We start from the raw sequence: 25,984 nt of genomic DNA on the forward strand, positions 1-25,984 counted from the left end.
AAAAATATATCAGATGGCATTAATAAAAACTCTTTTGAAAAACTTACAAAATCTTACAACATTAGTTGTAGAATTTTAGGTATTATTCAGAAAACACTGAACACAGGCATGTTTGATTTTTTTTGGGTATATTTTGGACTATTCCTTGGAAGTGAATGTTACCTTTTTATTTTTGTTCTGCGAATTGAAGATAATCTTTAGTTTGGAGTTGAATTGCAACACAAAGACAGGCTGTGAAATTAAACAAAACTCCCAAGCACTACATTCATATCACAGTAAAATTAAAACATTCAAAGGCCTCAAAGTTCATCCCAATGGTTTATAACCAGATTTTATGAATAGCCTATCACAGGCTCAGCATTTAATTGATACCAGACACGAAATTTTTAGCTTAATCAAAGTATTAATGATTTCTTATTAATACAGTACTTTAGCTGAGCAAAGTTAAACAATAAGGTAATCTGATTAATGTCTATGATATAAGCCCAATCTTCTTTGATTATAGCCCGGGGTCATACAAAGAAAGATAGATATAAAGACATAATTAAGGAATAAATCAAAAGAAAATTAACAAAGTTGTAACTGGCCAGATCACCTAAACTGTTTCCACAATCACAGGCACATGGAATTGTATCTTGCTTGGTTTCTGATGACACCGGTCAATGCAAACAATTTCCAGTAGGCTCTAAGGAATGTTCATTTAATTTTCTTATAACTGAGGTTGTATTCTTCAAACTTTCAAGAAATTGATAATGGGGACAATCAGATCTCCATCCTGTAGCTTTGGCAGCCTTATCCTTCTGACAAAAATGCATTTAATACCAATTCAAACTCTGGTTTCTCTTTCTGTTTCTTTTCAACATTCTCTTGGCGTGAATGTCCCTGTTAACATTCAAGCACCTGCCATCTGTTTGAACATAATGTCTCTCTGGAGTTGAATAGTCGATAACAGCCTTGAACAAAATTCAACCTGTAATGAGACCTGATCTCATTAACAAATATGAATTTGTTTGTTCTCTTCTTGTTTTAAAACAAGCCACTGCTCATAGTCCATAGGTTGCCTTCAGCTCTCAGCTCACAGTTCACAGCACCAAACCAAAAGGATAAAAAAAAGTTAAAAATTAGATCTCAACAGTTGTGGCTGGGTGGTGTTGTGGTGGGTAAAGTTGGTGAGCCTTTAGACAACTCGTCTCTTCTCCTGGAGAGATGTAAGCAAAACCTTGGCTTGATCCATTGTTCTCAAATTTCTTTTTCTGCTCCATCCTTTCTTGTTTTCTGTGTTTCATTTATCATAACACTGGAAGATCCTTAATTTGAGCACCAGGTTTTACAGATTCCTGTATTTAGACTACAGTAATGGAATCTACGGCATGATGTACTTATTAATATCAAAAGCCATTTTTAAACTATCATAATTTTCAGAGGCTTTACATGTTCCTTCAATTCTTAATATTCAGCACATGCAAATTGTTTTTTTTCCTACAGAGAATTAATTTCATTGAATTATGTTTTTTCAAAATAATGAAAACTCAAAAATGACCAATTTGCAATTCGGTCTATTACTGACAGCGGATGCTGTAAGATATTGATCTTTTATGAACTAATGAGGTTTTACTTCTGGTATGTTACAAACATTTTGGAATGTTCTATCATGATGCTCCTCTCTCTTCCTGTTCCTTCAATCAGTCACGTTTCCAGTCGATCTGCAGCTGGTGCCTATCAACTTACCACTAGTACTGTAATTAGCCAGTGGCAAGATTCTGACCCTTTTGAGGATATTGTCCCGTGACAACGGGTATAATGGAAGTATAAGGGTCATTTTTTATATTTGTTCATGGGACATGGGGTATCATTAGCTAGACCATTTTTTTTTGCCAATCCCTGATAGTTTTTAAAAAATACATTGAATTTAAACTTCACCATCTGCCGTGGTGGGATTCCAGCCCATGTCTGCAGACATTAGCTTGATCTTGGAATTCCTAGTCTAGTGACATTACCACTACCCCACTGCCCCCTGGGAGGTTTTTGTTACCCGTGGACCTACATCTGACATGCCCACAATCTTACAAGGGAAAGGGTGAGATCTTCCAACGAGGTGAATTCAGAAAGTAGACCCATGAGTCAAGGGGAGGACAATCTTTTTGAGTCCTTTTCACATCTTTTACCAATCGTTCAGAATCTATTCGCATAACCTGCACACTCACAAGGGACTATCCCCTACAAGATATTGACTGAATTGAAAATGTTTTGTCTTCTGTTGAGGTCTTGGCCATTGGGTTGCCCTCCTGAGCCATGTGAAATGAATTAGCTTCATTCACACAAATTAGAGTGTTATAGTATCATATGGTGCAGAAGAGGCCCTTCGTGGTGTGAAAATACATTAGGTTTAACTGCTTGATTTGTTTTCCTGGATTCTATTGTCAGGCAAAGAAGTGTCACTTTCCTTTGCATTCTCCCTTGCAGTAGCAGTGAGTGACATTGTATGACATACAGAATTGTTTTGGGCAGTAATACTGTGTGCTTCTTGCATAAAATATCAGGTGCCAATTCTGCATATGATAAAGAAAGCAGTCGTCCTTAATCTTCTTACTAAAACCCTCAGATAGACTGAATTAAGGAAAAGGAGCACTTACCAAGGGTCCTGGAGGGCCAGTGGGTCCTTGTCGTCCTGGAGGTCCTGATTGACCCTTAAATTAGATAATTCATAAGTTGAATATCTTGTTTTAATAATTTCATTTGGGCTCTGGATTAAAAACAATCAGCACAGATAACCTCAAAAAGGAAAAAGCAGCCATTATCCAGAAAGCTCTCAGGGTCTGTGAAGGAAGAGAAACATTTGGTGGGTGGTTGAATTGGAAGAGCCAGGTTTTCATTCTTTGACCTCAACTGGAAACCTCTAACGACAGCGGAGGGTCTGAGGTTGGACAAGATAGCATCTGCCTACTTGTCACCCTCCATTTGTTTAAAATTTATGATATGTAGTTTGGGCACAATGCAAAGCTATATGCCAAAGAGCAACAGTTGTGTTCAGTATTTGAAATGGCATTTCCTGGTGGGGTATTGATGATTGAAGAGCATCATAAAAAGTCTGTCTAAAATTGAAAAGAACATGAATGATTAGATCAGCCAGGATCTCACTGAATGGTGGTGTAGACCTGATGGGCTGAGTGGACTACTTCTGCTCTTATATCTTATGGTTTTATGGTATTATAAATTTTTGTCTTCATTCTGATGCCTCATTTGCAGCCAGGTATTCTAGTTAAGTTTCTGATATGCCAGAATGTGTCCTGCTCTCCGAGCACCATGCTGCACTATACAGCAACTTCAATGCCACCCTTTACAGGGGCTCCAGTGCCACAGTTATAAATATAGGTGAGGTGTCAGTTCGAATTAATTGGTTGTTCAGCTTCAGTTGCTCTGTGTTCCTGCAAATTAATGATTGCAGCTAAGTAACAAGAAGAGCTATGTCCAATCTTACACCATGCTGTGTGGTGCTAAATCTCTCATGTTATCGGTCTCATCTCAGGTGTCAAACACACCAGATATCAGTGCACAAGGTTGAAAAGTGACACTTACTGGAAGTCCTGGTTGACCTGGTGGTCCACGGATTCCTTTGTCCCCTGGATATAATGATACAGTTTGAGCTGGTTCACCCTTTCAAGATAAACATATTGCAAATATGGAGCATTAAACCCCCACTCCTGCTTAACAAACAGCAACTTCATACAGTTATGTTAGTAAGCACTACCCTGCTGAATAAACAGGAGCTGTACATAATTTCACATCTGGAATACTGTATTGAGATTTTTGTCTGTTTAAGGAAGGACATAATTGCATTAGAAACAGTTTATAAAAAATTGATTCCTGAGATGAAGAGTCATCTTATGAAGGAAAGTTGGGCCTGTATCCATTGGAGTTTAAAAGAATGAGATATGATCTTATAGATACCTGTAGGATCCAGAGGAAACTTGAGAGGGTGAACATGGTGTCTCCCATTTTAAATAGAGATGAAGAGAATGAGGCCACATACCAGTATTGATCTGGTGGGTTGGCGCAAAGCATTGGCCCTATGCCCTGCTGGTTGAGTACCAATAGTGGCCCTTAGGTTGCATTGGTCTCTCATTGAGGGCTGATCTCAAACCTTCCACCCTGAATTAATCGTAGTATGTGTGAGCTGTAGAGAATCAGGAAGGTGATGGAGTCACCCTGAAGTACCCACCTCACTCATTATATAGAGACCTCACTACCTTCTAGCATGCCTTGAGGGCAAGCATTAAATTCTGTCCTAAGTGTTAGTTTCACCCTCAATTATTTGTGGGGAAAATCACCCTTGCTGTCAATATTCACCCATTGTCTACTTCAGGAATATTTTTAACCTCATGATTGTTGAGTGAATATGACTTTTTGCCCTGTTCATAATCATTTTTACCTCGATGGCAACAAAAAAGTGACTTATCAAAATCCAGGCATTCTGGTCATTTCTGACTGGAAGGACAAAATAAAATTCTAAGTATAAGCTTCAGCCAATCAAATTCTTCCTTAATTATATCAATAGGCAGAACTAACTTCATTTACAAATTACATCTCTTTTTCTTACTGAATGACATACCTTTTGTCCTGGAAGCCCTGGATGTCCCTGAAAATTAAAATTAGAAAAATATAGTTCAAGATTTTGTCAGAAAAGTGCTTCAATTTTTGAAAAGAAGTAAACAAATTCCCACAGCAGTTGTAACTATTTAGCCCCTCTTAGAAATACTTATTTTGTTCTCATTGGGTTACAAATGATTGGTGATAACTTTGATTTTATGCCTTAACGTAAAAAGGGTAATGTTGAAACAACAGTCTATTTCTCATTTCTTCTAGTTTTAATTTTCACCTATGGTAAAACATATAAAAGTCTTGTGGGATGTTGTGACGTAAATGAGCCCGCCAATTTGTCTGAAAAAAAACTACTTCCACTGATATGGCATCTTTCATAACTTCAGGGCATTCCAAAATACTGAAGTGGCAATGATGTACTACCTGGAGTTCCAGGATTTTGATCTGGCGACAGTGAAGAATCAGTGATATAGTTCCAAGTCATGATGCTGTGTGACTTGGATTGAAATGTGTAGGTGGTGTTTCCATGTACTTGCTGCTCTTGTCTTTCTAGATAGTGAAGGTCATGCATTTAGAAGGTGCAGTTGGTCTACTTGACACACCTGCCTTGTGTGTTGTAGATGATGGACAGGCTTTGGGGAGTTAGGAGTTGAGTTACTTGCTGTAGGATTCCCAGTTTCTGAACTTCTCCCATAGCTATTGTAGTATTATGGTGAATCCAGTTCAGGAACTGCTCAATGGTGAGATATTCAGTGATGGTGATGCCATTGAATGTCAAGGAAAGATTGTTACGTTCTCTTTTTTTGGAGATTGTCATTGCCTTGCATTCGTGTGCTGCAAATGTTTCTTGAGACTTATCAGCTCAAACCAGGTTGGATGAAAACTATTCAGAGTAAACTATGCAGACAAAAGTCAGTGGTATTCATATAGGTTGAAGTTTCTCAGCTATGCAAGCAGTGTTAGTGGTTGGCCTATTGCAGTGATTTGTCTTCCTACTATTTTTGAACCACTTTTCATTGTCCTGTACTGTCTGTTGAGAATATGTTTCGGGCAGAATAGAAAGGGACAGAAATCAAAGCACATATAAATGAAATTTTAATAATTTTATTGGTTTCAGTCAGCTTCGCAAAGTACATACTTGAAGTCCGCTTAATCCTTCAGAGCCAGGAATTCCTGGAAAGCCAGGATCACCCTGTAAAAGAAAGAACTGGCAATTTTTATGTATTCCTCTGAAGCAAAAGTTATACTTCTATAAATGTCTCAAATTAACAATAGATGACAATGGAAATCCAAGTACTTCTGGGTTAGCTCAAGTCTGACCTGAAACGCTGGCCATTTTTTTAACAAACTGATGTTTTAAGGCTGGACTTACCTTTGTGCCATTGCATCCTGGTATGCCTTTAGGGCCTTGAGGACCATCTCTTCCAGGTATACCCTAGATAGAAAATGTTGGAGTTTACTTCAGAAACTTACTAATGAAAATTAAAGTACATTCTGTTATCAACAGTGAAATTCTGACCCCTTGGTTTGGTCAGCTACACAGTGCAAAAGCTCAGGACGCTGGTAACTCAAATGACGTGTACAATAATGTAAAGTTCAGTTGCTGCACTCCATTCCTTGTTGCTTTGGATGCAAAGTCTATTACAGATCGGACCGTAATCCCTTTTACCGCATCATTTTTGTAACTTTAAATAAAGGGCATTAACTGAGTCATCCCTTAGGTCTTGTTTGACACGATGTAAAACTATCTGTAACTCAGGGCATTCACATAGTGATGGTTAGAATGGAAACCATAAATATCACTGTATGTCAAGAGCTTCTGAGGTTAAGTTGTGTTTCACAGTACAAGAATATTGTGTGAATTTTATTTGTTTTAACTCTGGGACCACTGTCACTTTTGACGTGGGTTGCTGTAGGTTATTATCTGAAATTCACTGTACCATAAGGCCACGTGGGTCTAGAAGACTTTGGAAACTGATAAATATGAGCTCTGATTTTCACATAGAAAGGTTGCAATGTAGGATTTGCCCATACTAGTCCAGATGATGGTTGGCAATACACAGTATTCCTGTATCCACCTTAACTAAATGTTAGTGATGCTGCCTTCTACTTAATACTGCCTGTGAGCCCCCTGTACGTTATTGGATCCTGGCATCATTGTTTGCTGATCATGTGCACATCAGCAACGGGCTGCCTCTGCAGCGGGATGTGGCAGAGCAAGATTACACTGTGGCAGTGCAGGTCTTTGAGATACAGGATACCAGAGCTGATGGATCCACGAGTGTGTCTACAGGCCAGGGATCAATCAGGACATTTAATGACTTGTGTGTGCACGTGAACATAGAACATAGAACATAGAACAGCACAGTACTGGCTCTTCAGCCCACAATGTTGTGCTGACATATTATTTCACTCTAAGATCAAACTAATCTGGATACCCTTCATTTCACTGGCATCCATGTGCCTATCCAATTGTCACTTAAATGTCCCTAATGTATTTGCCACTACCACCACTGGCAGCACATTCCACACACCCACCACTCTCTGTGTGAAGAACCTACCTCTGACATCTCCCCTATACCTTCTATAATCACCTTAAAATTATGCTCCCTCATAATAGTCATTTCCGCCCTGGCAAAAAAGTCTCTGGCTACCGACTCTGTCTATGCCTCTCATCATCTTGTACACCTCGATCAGGTTACTTCTCCTTCTTTGATCCAATGAAAAATGCCCTAGCTCCCTCAATCTTTCCTCATAAGCCCTGCCCTCCAGCCACGCAGCATCCTGGTAAATCTCCTCTGCACCCTCTCTAAAGCTTCCACCTCTTTTCTATAATGAGGTGACCAGAACTGAACATAATATTCCAAGTGTGGTCTAACCATGGTTTTATAGAGCTGCAGTGTAACATCGTGGCTCTTAAACTCAATTTCCTCTGCCAATGAAAGCCAACACACCATGCGCCTTCTTTACAACCCTATCAACTTGAATAGCAAATTTGAGGGATCTATGGATGTTGACCCCAAGATCCCTCTGTTCCTGCACACTGCCAAGAATCCTGCCATTAACCCTGTATTCTGCATTCAAATTCCAACTTCGAAAATGAATCACTTCACACTTTTCTGGGTTGAATTCCATCTGCCACTTCTTCGCCCAGCTCTGCATCCTGTCAATGTCCCATTGCAACCTACAAAGACCTCCACGCTGCCCATAACTCCACCAACCTTCATGTAATTCACAAACTTACTAACCGACACTTCCATTTCCTCATCCAAGTCATTTACAAAGATCACAAAGAGCAGAGGTCCCAGAACAGATCCCTGTGGAACACCACTGGTCACCGAGCTCCAGTCTGAATACTTTTCATCTGCTACCACCCTCTGTCTTCTATCGGACAGCCAATTCTGTATCCAGGCAGCCAAATTTCCTTGAATCCCATGACTCCTTATTTTCTAAATGAGCCTACCATGTGGAACCTTATCGATTGTCTCGCTAAAATCCATATACACCACATCCACTGCTCTACCATCATCAGTGTGTTTTGTCACATCCTCAAAGAATCCAATAAGGCTTATGAGGCATGACCTGCCCCTCACAAAGTCTTGCTGACTATTTCTAATCAAACTGTGCTTTTCCAATTAATCATAAATACTATCTCTCAGAATCCACTCCAATAATTTGCCCACCACAGTATTAAGGCTGACTGGTCTGTAATTCCCAGAATTATCCCTGTTCCCTTTCTTGAACAAAGGAATGACATTTGCCACCCTCCAGTCATCTGATACTACTCCAGTGGACAATGAGGACGCAAAGATCATTGCCAAAGGGGCAGCAATCTCTTCCCTCACTTCCCTTAGCAACCTTGGGTATATCCCGTCTGGCCCAGGGGACTTATCTATCCTCATGTTTTTTCAAACTTTCTAGCACATCCTCCTTCCTAACATCAACCTGTTCGAGCATATCTGCCTGTTTCATGCTGTCCTCTCAAACGTCAAGGTCCCTCTCACTGGTGAATACTGACGCAAAATATTCATTAAGGACCTCCCCTACCTCCTAGTGACTCCGCACACAAGTTTCCTCCACTATAATAAGATAATAAAGTGTGGAGCTGGATGAACGCAGCAGGCCAAGCAGCATCTCAGCAGCACAAAAGCTGACGTTTCGGGCCTAGACCCTTCATCAGAGAAGGGGATGGGGAGAGGGAACGGGAATAAATAGGGAGAGAGGGGGAGGCGGACCGAAGATGGAGAGAAAAGAAGATAGGTGGAGAGGAGAGTATAGGTGGGGAGGTAGGGAGGGGATAGGTCAATCCAGGGAAGACGGACAGGTCAAGGAGGTGGGATGAGGTTAGTAGGTAGGAAATGGAGGTGCGGCTTGAGGTGGGAGGAAGGGATGGGTGAGAGGAAGAACAGGTTAGGGAGGCAGAGACAGGTTGGACTGGTTTTGGGATGCAGTGGGTGGAGGGGAAGAGCTGGGCTGGTTGTGTGGTGCGGTGGGGGGAGGGGACGAACTGGGCTGGTTTTGGGATGCGGTGGGGCACTATCCCTGATCGGCCCTATCTTCACTCTGGCCATCCATCTGTTCATGACACCAGTGTAGAACACCTTGGGGTTTTCCTTGATCCTACCTGCCAAGGTTTTCTTGTACCCACTTCTAGCTCTCCTAAGTCCATTCTTCAGTTCCTTCCTGGTTACCTTGTAGCTCTCTAGAGCCCTGTCCGATCCTTGCTCCCTCAACCTTAAGTAAGCTTCCTTCTTCCTCTTGACTAGGTGTTCCACATGTCTTGTCAAACAAGGTTCCTTCACCTTACCATCCCTTCCTTGCCTCTTTGGGACTAACCTATCCAGTACCTGTAGCAGCTGCTCACTAAACAACCTCCACATATCTGTCATGCATTTCCCTGAGAACATCCAATCCCAATTGGTGCTCTGTAGCTCTTACCTAAGAACATTGTAACTCCCCCTCCCCCAATTAAATACTTTCCCATACTGTCTGCTCCTATCCCTCTCCATGACAATAGTAGAGGTCAGGGAGTTGTGATCACTATTACTGGCAAGAATGTGAGGCATGCCACACGAGCAAACTCATGCAATGGAGGGAGTATCCACATCCACAGTGTATTCCAGCTGTTTCTTGGACAGCGATAGCAACAAAGGGAAGATTACATCCTTAGGACAGATGACTTTTTCAAATTTCTTATTGTTCAACAATTTAGCTGCATTACAAGTGCAACCATTTCTAATGCAAAGACTACTATTTTCAGTTTATTCGGTGTCCTGAAATGAATAGTGTTGGGCAACTCATTACAATTCAATGGCAATCTATTTCAAGACATTTTTACTTAGCAGGGAGTGATTAACATCACGTTGTCACTCCATTATCTGCATTCAAACTGTCTAGCAGACCATAGGGTGCGTAATATCAATCAATGATCGACAAGAGTTGAGCAACAAAAGATTTTTTTGCGCTGTATTGCTGTATTTTGTGCAATACCAGGGAAGAAAGGATTATCATCCACAGCTAAACGTTTTCTTTAACATTAAGTGCTTATGACCTTGCAAAGCGCCCAATTGTTTCTGCAGGCACAAAGGAAGATGGTTGTATTTCTTGGCAGTCAATTATCTCAGTACCCAGAAATCTTGACAGGAGTTCCTCAGGGCGGTACTCTGGGTCAAATTGACTTCACCTTCCTTATCAATGACCTTCCCTCCATCATAAGGTCAGAAATACAGAAGATTGTGATATGCTCAGTGCCATTTGTGACTCCTCAGACACCGAAGCAGTCCAAATGCAGTAAGACCTGGGCATTACCCAGGCTTGGGCTGACAAGTGGCAAGTAATATTTGCATCACACAAATGTTGGGTAATGACCTTCTCCCACATGAAAGAATATAACCACCAACCCCTGACATTCAATGGTGTTACCCTCGCTGATATTTCCACTGTCAACATCCAAGGATTACCACTGACCAGAAGCTGAACTGGAGCAGCCACATAAATGCAGCGGCTACAAAAGCAGGTCAAAGGCTAGGAATACTGCAGAGAGTAACTTCCCTCCTGATTTGCCGCAACCTGTCTACTATCAATAAGGGACAAATCAGAAGTGTGATGGAATTCTCCCCACTTGTCTGTATGAGTACATCTCCTGCAACATCAAGCACCTCAACAACACCCAGGCCAAAGCAGCCATTTTATTGGCATTCTTTCTAACTGCATTAAGTATTACCCTTCTCCAACACCAATGCATAATGGCAGCAGTGCATACCACCTACAAGATGCACTGTAGCAATTCACCAATGCACCATCCAAACTCCCAACCATTTCTGTCTCGAAAGAAAAGTGAAGTGGATAAATGGGAACACCATCTCCTGCAAATTCTCCTCTGAGCGACTCATCACACTGACTTGAAAATATAGCATTGTTTCTTCAGTTCACCAGCTCAAAAGCCTAGAATTCCCCCTCTAAGGGCAGTGTGTGTCTACTTATAGCCCATGTACTGCAATGGTTCAAGAAGACAGCTCACTGCCACCTTCTCAAGGCCAACAAGGGACAAGCAATAAATATTGGACTAGCCAGTAACACCCACATCCTGTAACTGAAAAAATAAATAACTGCAAGTTGCTGTTATTGATAAATATGAGTTGGAACACCAGTCCACAATGCTTTCCTATCTTGTGATCCTCTTTTAAAGCCTTAGCTTTTACTATTTTTGGAGTTTGGTCATTTACATGGTGTATATTTTATGATGGAAGAAAGTCTAGCATTAGAAGGAAGTCCAGTGTTCTCTGTAATTTGCCACTTTTTGTTTACTCACTGGCACAGCAGGGTTTCCTGGATGGCCTGGTAAACCTGAAGGTCCCTAGGGAAGTGAAAAGAGTTGAATTTATTAATTATACTGTTACAGAATGGACTATGATTTATAGACTTTTCTAACCAACTTGTTCAGAGATGTTATGACACAACTCTGGAGCAGTTGGGATCTGAGCCCAGGTCTCCTAGTCCAGAGTTTGGGGTGCTACCACTGCACCAAAACCCCCCTAAAGAAGGCCAATCTACCATTCACCAATATCTGTTACAAAGTTTCTGCCCAATTTCTACTGAACCACAAGAAGAGGGAGATAATGCCTTGTGGTGTTATTGCTAGGCTGTTAATCCAAGAGTTCTAAGTCATGTTCTGAGGGTCTGCATTCGAATCCTGCCATGGCAGATGGTGCCACTTGAATTCAATAAAAATCTGATATTAAAGTCTAACGATGACCATGTTACCACTGTCAATTGTTGGGAAAAACGTATCTGGTTCACTATTGCCCTCTGGGGAAGGAATCTGCCATCGTCACCTGGTCTGGCCTAGATGTGACTCCAGACCCACAGCAATCTGGCTGACTTCTAACTGACCTTTGGGTAATTAGGGGCAGGGAATAAATGCTGGCCTAGCCAGCAACACCGACATCCTGTGAGCCAAATAAAACAAATATTCAAACTGTGGATCCCTACACCACGTGCTCTTGAACATTTGATGATGTGCCTTATCAAATGCCTTTTGGAAATAAATTGTTGTAAATCTATTGCTTGTTCTTCCTTCTACTCTTTTAAAGGGTAAAAAGATGAGCAAACTATAGGAGCTGTTGTAAACAGGTGTTACTTCTCTGTTTGCTATTCTGTCTGATAAGTATAAAAATACTTACCCTCAAACCTTTCACGCCTGGAGGTCCAGGAAATCCAGCATTTCCCTGTTAACATCAAAATGTGAAAAAAGGATGTCACATATCCAGATTTAGTGAGAGATTAAAATCTAGGATTACTATCTTCCAGCCAAGATAAATTTTCCTTCATTACTTTCTATTGGCCTCTTTTACCCTGTGTGCAAAAGGTAGTTAATAATAGATACCAAATGGATTCTTCCAAAACATCTAGAGCACTTTCTCCTCTCTGCTAGTGTATCTGCTCAAACAGTTCAAATATAAAGCTCCATTTTAACGATATGTGTTTAATTGGTAACTCTGTTTAAGTTTGAAAGACACATTTTAAAATTTTCTTTACTTCAGGATTTTTGGCTACTTTTCCACACAAATATTTGAGAAAAAAAGGAACCTGTAATAGTTGCATTTTATATAAGTGAAAAGATGCTTGAAATTTGAGAGAATATTACACTGGCTAAAACACTGTTTCTCCATTGATGACAAATAATACACACCTCATAACCTTATCTAGAGAATTTAACAAACATTCCACAATCAATGTACTATTTACGCAAAGATAATTGAATTAAAATGACTTTGATTATAATTTGTTCTGTGTGTTGTGTTTGTGCCCTGAGCTCACCAAGTTGTCTGCTTAGGGTAATTGAAAAAACACGTGCGATAGGCATGAATACCTAATTCAAGTTGTGAAGTTAGTATCACAGTATTGTTACATCTCAGGCCACACTATCATGCAACTAAACACTGCATATGTTTATTTCTATATAAGTAAGATGCTTAGGTGGATCACTGGTCCTGAAAAGAATTTAACAGAAATTAGTACTGTTATTTTCAAAGTTCTCATCCAAATGAACTTGTACCGCCAGTCCACTGGCACAATTTATGTACGTATTTCAGAATAATAGAGGTACGGTGGCCAGGACTTCTGTTTTTCACTCTTCAACTTTGGTAAGAGTGCATCTCATCAGGGCTTGGTGATGTACTCAGTTTGAATGTTGTTGATATCCTGTGCTTTGGGAAATTCCCCCTGAGTGCAAGCATGAAGATGGTGATGAATATTATTTAAGGTAATCCTTTGAATTCCCCACCTGTCTTCAGATTCTCTCTATTTTGGAAATGACATTCAGTTTATTGCCTCCTTCCAAACAGTGTGTGCTTTCATTCTCAAGGAAATCCGAAGAATGCAATATTCCCGTTTGGCCCAAAAGCCTCCAGCTTTGACTTACAGCCTCTTGTCCTTTGTTACCACCAAGTATTAAGCAGCACCTATTTTTCTAATCAGCCTGTTCAGAGATGCTGTTACATACCTCTGAAACAGATGGGACTTGAGCCCAGGCCTTCTGGTCCCTAGGTAGGGACACTACTATTGTGCCACAAGAGCCCTATTCAGCAACACATATCAATGGTAGCTTTAACAGGTGCAGATGAAGGGCCTGGGCCTGAAACATAACTTTTGCGCTCCTAAGATGCTGCTTAGCCTGCTGTGTTCATCCAGCTCCACACTTTCTTATCTCAGCTGTGACCAATTTCCTGTTTCTTTCTCAGGTGCAGGAAGTTCATTATGAAACCCTCAAGATCGAGCTCATACACCTCATCAAAGTCCTGCTGTTTCAGTACTGTACATGGAAGATGTCAGATGATGTCCCCAACCAACCATTACAGCACACGTAGTTTATAGGAGAAACTGTTTCAATTTGTACTACCGATAAGGGTGGTAACATTTCTGTTTCTATAACGATTATTTAAGGTTAATTTCCTTCCCTTTGATGTCAGTGCAGATTGGAGCTCTTTTATTATAACTCCTTGTCTTTAGCTAGTCTTTTTGGAGCTGACTTACCTTGGGACCTTCTGGACCTCGAGGACCCTCAATACCTGGAAAGCCTGGAATTCCAGGTGGACCCTGTGGACCAGGGAAACCTCTTTCACCCTGCCATGATATGGAAAAAGATTTTGAAGTCAATCCTGTGGAAGTACTTTACAAGTTAAATAGAGTTAATACCAAAAAATCCTTTCACCACATGATATATATCTTAATTTGCTGAGCAGGATAAAAAGAAAATCTCTATGGGACTAGAGATTGTCAATAAGACATATTTTTGGATCACCTTCCTTAGGAAAGACAATACATACCTTACACTGTAGCAGCATGAAATGGCTTTTCTACCTATTAATCAAATTGTATTCAACCAGCCTACACTTGCAAAACACAAACTTAAATGTCTGCTGTTAGATATGATTCCAAGATTAGCAAGTATTCTCTGAACAATTCAGAGTTCACTGGTACCTACATTAATAATCAATTTAAGATAATAATTTAAACTTACAATGTGACTCTCTTTGTTTTTTAGAAGCTGCATGAATTCATTTGCAGGGACCCACTCTCTGCAAATGAAGCAAAATGGTTCAAGTCTTGTGCCTTTTTAAAAATTACCCAGAAGAATGTGAAGTCAACAATTCTCTATTAGTTTCTCCACGGCAATGTTCTGGCCAACCAATCAATACAACTTTTCTCTGTGGTAGTAATAATTATAAATGTTGGAAATTTGGTATTGTTGCATTTGTCTTGATCGGTGCATGACAAAAGCTTCGGCTATGCTTTTCTTTCCATCAATAATCAAGTTCTATAATAACAACCAAATATTGATGAAATGTTCAAAACGAAAATCCAAGTTTGCAACTGAATTTAAAAGAAAACGTGAAAGTTAATTTTGTTATCTTTAGACACTGGGTTGCACAGAACTTAAGTATTGAAAAAATTGACACATCTTGTTGAAATTCCTTGTTTTGCACTTATTGGGATATTCACTAGAATGTCAATGTAAAGGCAAACAGCATTTTATACTGTATGATAACAGAATGGTGATTGGGTGGCATTTTGACTGAGATTAGTAGCAGCATTGCTACAGAGAATACCCCACATAAATGATAACTGTCAGTTTACTATCAAGCTTGAGCTATCAAGTTTAAACCAGGCAAGTTAATTCTCTTAGGTCAAGGCATTGTTCTGAGGAATGAACCAGAGAACAGTTGTTTCCTATTAGATAAAAGCTGAAAGAACTGCGGATGCTGTAAATCAGAAGCACAAACAGAAATTACTGGAAAGTTCAGCAGATCTGGCAGCATCTCTGGAGACAAATTAAAGTTCTGAGGAAGGGTCACCGGACCCAAAATGTTAACTCTGATTTCTCTCCCAAGATGCTGTTAGAGCTGCTGAGCTTTTCCTGCAATTTCTGTTTTTATTGTCGTTAATGGTGGTTACTTATTTTGTTTGGGTTAAACAGGTACATGTGAGTGGTCTTTCTGTCTGCGAGGCCCTGTGCATCATCATATGTAACTGCCAGTGCACCAAACATCAGTGCACAATGGGCGATCTTGTATTTGTTGTCAGCATAAATCATGCTGCGCACAGGATTATTTGGCAAATGGTGTCCAATCGTGGAATTACATCTAATGTTGGTCACTGCTTGGCATGTAACTTGTATTCTATGAGTTTCAGGTATTATTAAGTTCCATGGTAAAAGTGTAAATCAGAAATAACGAAATTTACAAAACAATCCGAAGAACGAAGATGAAGATTTTATTTTTTGTAAATTTTACTCAGCATTAATTAGAATCTAACTGAATTAAATATGGATTAACAGGAAACTATACTCCAAATAAAAAGACCAATTTCACATCAAACAGTTGATACAATAAAATGTCTCACACAACCATAAGAACCTGCATTAATTCCTGCACAAATGTGCCAACGTGCAATTCTAAAATTGCACTTGCTCTTTGGGTGTAAGATCTCCCACCTTCCACTCAATCAAATGAACCCTTAAACCACTGCCACAAATTCACTGAGTAAAAACCAAAAGAACTGCGGATGCTGTAAACAAAAACTGAAGTTGCTGGAAGAGCTCAGTAGGTCTGGCAGCAGCTGTGAAGAGAAATCAGAGTTAACGTTTCCAGCCCAGTGACCGTTCCTCAGAACTTTTCTGAGATACTGTCAGACCTGCTGAGCTTTTCCAGCTTTTCAGTTTTTGTTTACAATTCAGTCTGATGTTCTGGATATGGTATTGACAAGGTGCCCATCTGCATACCTCCTCTCATGTTGGTCATATTATTTCTGATCGTATTGTTTTGGGGAGTTGATTTTTAATTAATCAACAACACACAGTTCACAATCCTGATCTCTAATGGGACCTTTCAATCCTTTCACATACCTGAGCTATTCATACTACATTTAGCATTCAGTTCCCTTTAGCTTGCTCCTATATTGCTTACCCAATAGGTTCTAAAATTCCAGTTTTCTTCTTTCTAACAACATCAAATTGACCATTTTATAAAGAAATTTACTGGCTTATCCCCATATATATTATATGCTCCTCTTTCTATCAGTCTGTTTTCTTTTTCTGCCTGTTTCTGCACTGATTACCTTCTGCTTCTAATCATTTTGTCTTCTTTGCTGCAGTAATTCCTTTATGTGTCTTCACTGTGTTCCTCACTGAAGAACTAGATGCCTTCATTATTTCCTTCCTATAGGCACTGCCTCCAGGTCAAGGGTTGTCTGTCCACATGAACCAGAATTTTTTTATCCAAAATATCACAACAGATCGCTCCATAATTGACACAAACACTTGACAAGCCTTATCAAACATTCTTAAAAACAATGGTAAATTCCTGGTTAGTTTTAAAAAGTTATAAATTGTTCAAATTATACTACTCATAGATCAAAAATCATCATAAAGGCAATAGAGAAATGAATATTCCCTCTGAACCATATTATTTTACCATCACATTCTTACTTCTAATTTCTAAGACTGATGCAATGTCTGAATAAACCATTTACTTTCATCCACATGGCTTTATGACTGCCCTAGTTTTAAACATCAACTAGTTTCCTTTCAATTCCAAACACTTACTTCAGATTATAGATTGTGAAGTGAACTTGCAGGGGCCACATCTTCCTGGGATAGATGTCATATGAGCCTGGGAACTAATCCAATCCTAAGTCCTCTAAACTGTTAATACTCCTGCCTCTCAGTTGTAATTTTTTAAAGCACATCAAAGACAAACAAAGAAACAAAGAAACCTACAGCACAGGAACAGGCCCTTCGGCCCTCCAAGCCTGCACCGATCAAGATCCTCTGTCTAACCTGTCATCTATTTTCTAAGGGTCTGTATCCCTTTGCTCCCTGTCCATCCATGTACCTGTCCAGATACATCTTAAAAGACGCTAACGTGTCTGCGTCTACCACCTCCGCTGGCAACACATTCCAAGCGCCCACCACCCTCTGTGTAAAGAACTTTCCACGCATATCTCCCTTAAACTTTCCTCCTCTCACTTTGAACTCATGACCCCTAGTAATTGAGTCCCCCACTCTGGGAAAATCACAATCCTTTACCCTGATTTCTATCCATACGTCATTGTTCTCTATAGTGAATACACTTGTAGCCTTTTCCTGAGATTTAACTGAGAGATTGCTCCATAATGATGCCACTTTAGTTTTTCCAATATCACTGCATCTGAGGTGTCTTCCTGGGCATTTTCCCATTTAATTGTAAAAATGATATAATCCCTGCTGTATATTTTTATCTTCCTATTGAACTGATCCTCTTGCTCATGGTGAGATCTCCATTTTATTTGATTGATTGGATTGTATCATGTCTGTTATGGATCAGATAGGATTCGAACAAATAAGAGTACATGAGCATATTGATGTGCCTGTGTGTGGTAAATGATCCCATTCCCTTTTTCCTTATCGTAATTCTTAGACCCGGGAATTACCAGACCAAAATGCTTACCACAACGGGTCAAATAGCTTTATGACTTCATGCAAACTTAACAATCAAGCACATGGCGAGTCATTACCAGTGTCCATTGTGTACTTGGATCCAGAGATGACCAATCCTCACCTGGCTGCAATGATTTTAGTGTGGTGGATGTCTGCAGCTTAGACCAGGCAAGAACAGTTCTGAACTTTGTGAGTTCATTTGAATAGCCAAGGTATGCTTTTAGAGTATTAAGATACGGCTCTGGATTTGGTTGCAGGACATGCTTATGCGTGGTAAGTTGTCCTTTGGCTGAAGTAAGGCACTTTGGCAATGGGAAAGGTACTCTTTGAGAGAGGTCACTATCCCTTTGGATACTTATAAATAGACATGATTGTGTGTAAAGAAAGTATGATCTCATTGGGGCTGTCAAGCTATCAAAAAAACTGTCAAGATCTTAAATAACAGTCAAAGCTGTCAAAGAACTGGCCATTCTGTCAAGAGAACTTTTCAGAGTGATCTGCCAAGTCTGCTGACGCATCTAAAACTGCAGGCTAATTGACGTTTTGAAAAAAAAGTCTAAAGTTAAAAAAGAAAACTTGTTTTCTATTTCACACCATCTGCAGACATTAGCTTGAAGATTTCCATTGCTGGATTCATGATTGCACAACTAATTTCACAATGATCCCTTATCACAGTACAGTGCCATTCTTTTCAGGTTGCCTTCTATTGTGGTGTGGAAGCCGTGGGGGTAGGCACCAGAATTTAGGTGACATGGCTTTTCATGGATGAGGCATGCAGACCGTGTGGAGACAGAAGGGATGTTAACCTTTTAGGCATGAAATGTAATTAGATTAAATTTCAGGATCTGGCTCTGAGCTATAGCAGAATCATAAAGAATCAAACAGTAACTACTTTTACCTTGTGCGGGGTCAATGTAAAAGGTGCAATAATTTGAAATGTTACCAAATTAATGTCTTTAATTTAGTTAACTTAGATTGCAATTGGGTGTTCTTTGACTTTCAGTTCTTAAATTATGAATTATGTACTGGATAACAATGAACATTGACTATCTTACCTTATTGCCTTTTGCTCCATCACAGTGACATTTTGATTTACCGCTACACGTACAGGCCTGGACAACAGAGACAAGAAAAACATAAGAAAAGCACATAGTTCATAAATATTAAACTTACAGAACTCTGTAACTTGGTCATGTGGAATTAAACGCAAGGATCACTGGAACCAAGTCATTTGGAACTAAGTATGAAGGTCAAACAATTATTTGATTTAACATAATGAAGTGAGAAGTGCTTTCTGATTCTATTGCACAATTTTTGGGAATCCAATGCCAGCTTGACTGTTAAAATGGAAAACGGGCATATTTTTCTGTGATGATGCGGCACTTGTTAAATACATCAACAGCATCTAGTGGCAGAAAATCAGTGTTGCACGTCAACTTGTTTAAAGAATTTTAACTGCGTCTGGGGTAAGTTTGATACGTGGCTGGATCTGTCATTAGGAAAAAATTGCATATAAATACCAGCAGCACATTCCAACCATAGTGCACGCAGAAATATTGTAGTAAAGTCCAAGCTCTGTGTTAGGTGAACATCAGTCCACAAACATCGGCTCCCTCCTTTATCAACACTCAGTAGCAGCAGCGTGTACTATCTACAAGGTGCACTGCAGAAATTCACCAAAGATCCTCAGACAGCACCTTCCAAACCCATGACCACTTCCATCTAGAAGGTCAAGGGCGGCAGGTACATGAGAACACTGCCACCTTCAAATTCCCCTCCAAGCCACTTAGCATCCTGATTGGGAGATATGTTTCTTCAGTGTCGTTGGGTTAAAACCCTGGAATTCTCTGTCTAAGGTCACTGTGGACAACCTACAGCAGGTGGACTGCAGTCGTTCAAGAAGGCAGCTCACTGCTACCACCAAGGGCAACTCATGACGGGCAATAAATGATAGGACAACCCGGGATACCCATGAATGGCTAAAAAAGGGCTTTGTCATATGAAATATCAAGAAACACTCACTGTGGGAGCTGGCTAATTTCTGGCTCCTTAGTGTCATTTCAATGTAGCCCAAGCCTGGAAATGGTTTTTATTCCCACCAGGGTGGCTTTGGGCAGGTGGCAAGGTCATTTTGCCAAATTCACATCTGTTTTTGGTGGAAGTCAAAGATTACTTAGGCCTCTGGATTAATAGTCCAGCAATAATACCACAAGCCAACATTTCCCCTTGAAGTTCTATGTAAATACGTTCTCAATTGAGGAAGGGCAGTAGAATCATAGAGATGTACAGCATAGAAACAGGTCCTTCTGTCCAACTCATCCATGCCAACCAGAAATCCTAAATAAATATAGTCCGATTTGCCAACATTTCACCCATATCCATCTAAACTCTTCCTATTCATATACCCATCCAGATGCCTATTAAATAGTGTAATTGTACCAGCCTCCACCACTTCCTCTGGCAGCTTATTCCATACACGTACCGGAAAAAGTTGCCCCTTAGGTCCTTTTTAAATCATTCTGCTCTCAGCTTAAACCTATGGCATCTAACGTTGGACTCACCTACCTCAGGGAAAGGACCATGTTTATTTACCTTATCAATGCCCCTCATGATGCTATAAACCCCTATCAGGTCACCCCTCAGCCTCCGACATTCCAGGGAAAATAGTCCCAGCCTATTCAGCCTCTCCTTATGGCTTAACCCCTCCAACCCTGGCAACATCCTCGTAAATCTTTTCTGAATCCTTTCAACTTTCACACCATCCTTCCTCTGGCAGGAGGCTGAGAACTGCACACAGTGTTCCAAAAGCGGCCTAACTACTGTCCTATGTAGCCGCAACATGACCTCCCAACTCAAAACCAAAAGAACTGCGGATGGTGTAAATCAGAGACTAAAACAAAGTTGCTGGAAAAGCTCAGCAGTTCTGGAACATCTATGAAGGAAAAAACAGAGTTAACGTTTTGGGTCAAGTGACCCTTCCCCAGAACCAACTCTTATATTCAAGGCGCTGACAATGCATCTTTGTCCATTACCGCACTTTTGACCATTTCCACTTTTTAATTCCTATTACCATTTATAAAAAAATCAGTGGGGGCATGTTTTTATCTTTCTTTCATAAAATGTCATAATAAATGGTTTAGTTCTGTGATTACTTTATCATTTAAAAAATGTCAGCAGATTTCCTGGATGAACACAGCAGGCCAAGCAACATCAGAGGAGCAGGAAAGCTGATGCTTCGGGCCTAGCTTTCCTGTTCCTCTGATGCTGCTTGGTCTGCTGTGTTCAACCAGCTCCACACATTGTTATCTCGGATTCTCCAGCATCTGCAGTTCCTATTATCTCAGAAAATTTCCTGTTTAAATGCTACAGATGAACAAATATATTTTCTGCTGAGCCAATTCTGGATAGCAGGCTTAGGAGTATTCCTACTTCTGTGAATTGCACAAGTGTTGGTCATCACAGAGACAGACAAACTCTTCCTGGTTGCCATGTGGTCTCACCCGTCTGTCTGCAAGCTTTATTTTGAAAATGAGGAAAGATTTAGTGCTAGTGATGAGGGTCACACCTATTGAAGGCCCAAAGGGAATATCATGTTATTTTTCTTCAAGAGGTCTGACAGAGTAATAGCAACTTACCTGGACAGTATCTGACCTCCTGTTTAATTAAGGCATCAGGAGGGAGGAAATCAATCCCTCAAGAGCTGTCACACAATCAAAGTCTGGGCAGAGCCTCATCAGCATTGGCACTAGGAACACCCACAGTTGGATCACTGGAGACAGGACTGAGTTGGGATTCATGAGGAGGTTGTAACCAACCAATGGGGCCAGTTACCAAACACAAAGACGGCAGCAGTGTCTCAGTGAGGAACCCTCCTTGATACCAATCCCTCAGTCAGGCAGTAGGTTCCTGTGTACAAGAAACCCTGCTAGCTCCCAACTTCCAAACACCCACTACCCCCAGCCTCCATACCCCAACTTTCTAACCCCATTCTTCCACCACTGCCATCCGCACCCCACAAAACAGGATTAATTGGGCAGCTTTCTGGAGGGCCAGGAAACCCATGCAAATGTGTTGTAAACCCTGAGCCAGCATTAAAGCTTAATAGATCCAAGGAGAATTAGTTTTAAGCATCACATTAATAAACGTAAATATAAAGCAAAAGAACTGCAGATGTAGCAAATCAGAAGCAAAAACTAAGTTGCTGGAAAAATTCAGCAGGTCCGACAGTGTCTGTGAAAGGTCACCGAACTGAAACGTTAACTCTGCTTTCTCCTGCGCTGACTGCCAGACCTGCTGAGCTTCTCCAGAAACTCTGTTTTTGTTTCACATTAACAAACGTGATTTCCTTGATCCTGCTGCTGGCAGGCAGAATTCCCACGTCAAGCTCTTTCTGCCACTCATTAAACGTAGGACAGCTTTCTCGCCCTCGGTAGCCAGATGCAGGGCCTCCCTTTTCTAGTGGGTTCCATAAAATTCCACCCATTAGTGATCCTCATCTTGGCTGTAAAATGATTACATTTGGCAAGCAGGTAGCACAAAGGGAAGACGTCATAAATGAAGTCAGGAACCTCATGGCAGTATAAGCTCATGGGCAGGAGTGCTTTGATTTTATTGAAGGTTTGCTCAGTGGATATCAGCCACACCTGAGCCCCTGGCATCAGTTCACATCAGTTCTGTATAAAATTACGTGAATCATGAAATCAGTTGTCTTTTGCCTCAGGCTGCCGTGTAACTTTCAGTAATAAGGAATGACATCATTCACAGTTTTCTCATATGCTGTCCAGCAATTTGCTGCCTTTTCCTGGTTGTTCCTGTATAAATCTGTTTGTAAGTGCACAAAGGCAAACATCAGAGACTTGAAAACGGTAATTCATGATGACCACGTTGGCCTGGATTATGCATTCAGTAAGACGGCAAGCAGGGTGTAGCTAACTATGAGAAAAGCTATCTGCGAGGATCCAATGATGTCTGAGATATGTCTTCTCCCCTCCTTTTCTGACAGCTTTTTGCATCAGCTGTCAAGTTAACAGGCGTTTTAGTGTGCAGCTTCAATAATACCAGTTAGCAGATGAATAGCCAATTATATAGTACATCAGGAAGTTAAAAGCAGATACCATCCTTCACTTTTAATTTATGTTTTCAGATATTGAAAAACGTGATTGTTTTTGATTAAGAGATGCATTAAATTAAAAATAAAATAGATCTGAAAAATATATTTGTTTAGAAAATGCAAACTTATTTGATTATAGTCGAGAAATTTGACATTCCACAAATATAAAATAAATTTCCAGAGCCTATGTTTGGCAATAATTGTAAAACTAGCATTCTGTTAGCAAAAACAAGTGTAATTCATTCAATAGGGTGCAAATCTTTTCACCAGATATTTACAATGAGACTATCAGCATAAGGGTGCAAGTTTTATTTTGTTCAATAGTTCTTTTGTCGATCGGAGTCTAGGAAGGGGTTCAACAGCACAACCTACACAGACTCACTAACACTGTTACTCTGTGCATGTGTTGACTCCTGAAGCTGATCTCCATTTTAGTGAAAGGATGACTGTCGACAGTTTTGTCATCACGAGTATCCATCATGTCCATACCCTTTCCTGTTCACACCACCATCACAAGCTGCCTGCCTCTTTCCACCTCTCTCTGCTAAAAGGCAATGCAAAGCAGAGACTGGCATCCTGTAACTGAGCACTAAACACCATACGCACTAAATAGCAATGTAAACTATACAGAAGCAATGTAAAGTATGCAGAGCATGAATTAGGTGAATGCTAAGAAAACAAAGATGGTTTTGGTGTTGATGATGTATTTGTGTGTGTATGTCTGCAAGTGTGTGTGTGTGTGTGTGTGTGTGTGTGTGCGTGCATCTGTGTGCATGTCTGTATGTGTGTTGCGTTTGTGTCTGTGTGCATGTGTATGCATCAGTGTGCATGTGTGTGGGCCTGTGCATTTGTGTCTGAGTGTGTGTGCCTGTACACATGTGTGTGTGTCTCGCTGTGTGTGGTTGCATATGTGTCTGTATCTGTGTGTGTATCCATGCAAAGCCGCTGATGGAAGCCTGTATATCATAGGTGCCTTTGACTGGTTGTGATGGGGCAGGCTGGGATGTTATTGTCGAGAAGCAGGTGGATGGTGGACTGGATAAGGATTCAATGAGATGCAGCTTCTAGGTCCTCACAACGATTTACATGATGAGAATTTGTATCCTCTAATTTTTCCAGGAAGGAGAGGAGAATTGGATATGGGATCTTAATAAGATGCCAACTCATTGAAATAAGGCAGTCATCATTCAATAGAGACTGATGGGTGCATCCCAGAATATTAAAGGAAGCAGCTAGAGAGATAAAGAGTGCACTGGGAGTAATCTTCCAGGAATCCTTAGATTCTGGTAAAGTACTAGAGGATTAGAAAACTGTAAATATAACATGGGGTGAAAAAGGTTATTAGAAAAGCTCACGGGGTCTGGCAGCATCTGTGAAGAAAAATCAGAATTAATTAGAGGCCATTCTGAGGAAGTATCACCAGACCTAATACGTTAACTCTGATTTTTCTTCACAGATGCTGCCTGAGCTTTTCCAGCAACTTTATTTTCCTGATTTACAGCATCTGGAGATCTTTCGGTTTTTATTGTAGCTCTTTTAATTAAAAAGGGAAGATGAAAAGACAAAAACCAGGTAACTATAGTTCAGTTATTTCAACATCTGTTATTGGGAAAAGGTTAGTGTCTACTATAAAGGACATAATAACAGATTATTTAGAAATGCTTAATATTATCAAGCAGAAGCAGCATGGCTGCATGAAAGGGAAATTATGCCTGACAAATTTATTAGAATTCTTCAAGGAATTAACAAACAGGATAGATAGTCTATTGTCTATTGTCTATTTTCCATTGTCTTGACATAGCAATTCAGATTTTTTCATTCTCTCTGTATTTTTCTACCTATCTTGCTTTTGCTTATGTTGCACACTGTAGGGGACGTAGTGAATGCAATATATTTGGATTTCCAGAAGATGTTGATAAAGGTAATGTATTCGGCAACTTAATAAGTTAAACAGCCAGTGGAATTATGGGAGGTACAATAGTGTGGATAGAGAATTGGCTAAATTATAGAAGACAGAGAGTTAGAATAACGGCGCCATTTTCAAGATGGTGATCTGTATCTAGTGGAGTGCCACAAGGATCAGAGCTGGGGCAAGTTATTTATGCTATGTATTGATGACTTCAATGAGGAAAGTGAATGTTCAATAGCCAGATTTGCAGATATCACAAAATAGTTGGGAAGGCAAGAAGTGATGATGACATGTGAAAATGAAATGATGCATTTTGGAAGGAAGAATAGAGGAACTGAATATTATTTAAATGGAGAAGGACTATAGAAAGCTACAGAACAGAGGGATTTGGGAGTTTTTATCCATGAATCATAAAAGGATATCCTTTAAGCAATTAGGAAGGCAAACAGAATGTTAGCCTTTATTTCAAAGGGAATGGAATATAGAAGAAGGTTGGCTTTGCTAAAACTATAAAAGACACTAATCAGAACAGCTGGAATATTGTGAGCAGATTTGGATTCTTTATTTCAGGAAAGATATTCTGGCATTGGATGCAGCCCAGAGAAAGTTCACTCAGTTGATAGCAGGTATGGAGGGTCTTTTATGAGGAGATGCTATGTGGACTGTACTTGTACTTACTGGAGATTAGAATTAATGAGACCTTATTGAAACATATAAGATGTTTAGTGGAGTTGGCAGGTTAGATGTGGAAAGGTAATTTTCCCTGCGGTAGAGTCGAGGACCAGAGGACATAATCTCAGAATAAGGGGTCACAAATTTAAAACAGAGATGAAGAAAAGTTTCTTTCTTCAGTGGATAGAGAATCTGTGGAATTCTTTTCTGGAATATT

General features: G+C 40.2%; 1 protein-coding gene across 2 annotated transcripts in view; it reads right to left on the bottom strand.

The window, feature by feature from the left end:
- LOC125457937 (collagen alpha-5(IV) chain-like) overlaps positions 1 to 25,984 on the bottom strand; it is a 229,248-nt gene that overhangs the window by 136,437 nt on the left and 66,827 nt on the right. For both annotated transcript variants that reach the window (XM_059651241.1, XM_048542743.2), the window contains exons 2-10: positions 19,132 to 19,188; positions 14,134 to 14,223; positions 12,282 to 12,326; positions 11,411 to 11,455; positions 5,972 to 6,034; positions 5,738 to 5,791; positions 4,610 to 4,636; positions 3,577 to 3,654; positions 2,634 to 2,687 (exon numbers count right to left, since the gene is read on the bottom strand). In XM_059651241.1, coding sequence (XP_059507224.1) covers positions 2,634 to 2,687; positions 3,577 to 3,654; positions 4,610 to 4,636; positions 5,738 to 5,791; positions 5,972 to 6,034; positions 11,411 to 11,455; positions 12,282 to 12,326; positions 14,134 to 14,223; positions 19,132 to 19,188 — 513 coding nt within the window. The remainder of the gene's footprint in view (positions 1 to 2,633; positions 2,688 to 3,576; positions 3,655 to 4,609; positions 4,637 to 5,737; positions 5,792 to 5,971; positions 6,035 to 11,410; positions 11,456 to 12,281; positions 12,327 to 14,133; positions 14,224 to 19,131; positions 19,189 to 25,984) is intronic.

Source organism: Stegostoma tigrinum, chromosome 14 (assembly GCF_030684315.1).
Source record: "Stegostoma tigrinum isolate sSteTig4 chromosome 14, sSteTig4.hap1, whole genome shotgun sequence".
In the NCBI taxonomy this organism is placed as follows: Eukaryota; Metazoa; Chordata; class Chondrichthyes; order Orectolobiformes; family Stegostomatidae; genus Stegostoma; species Stegostoma tigrinum.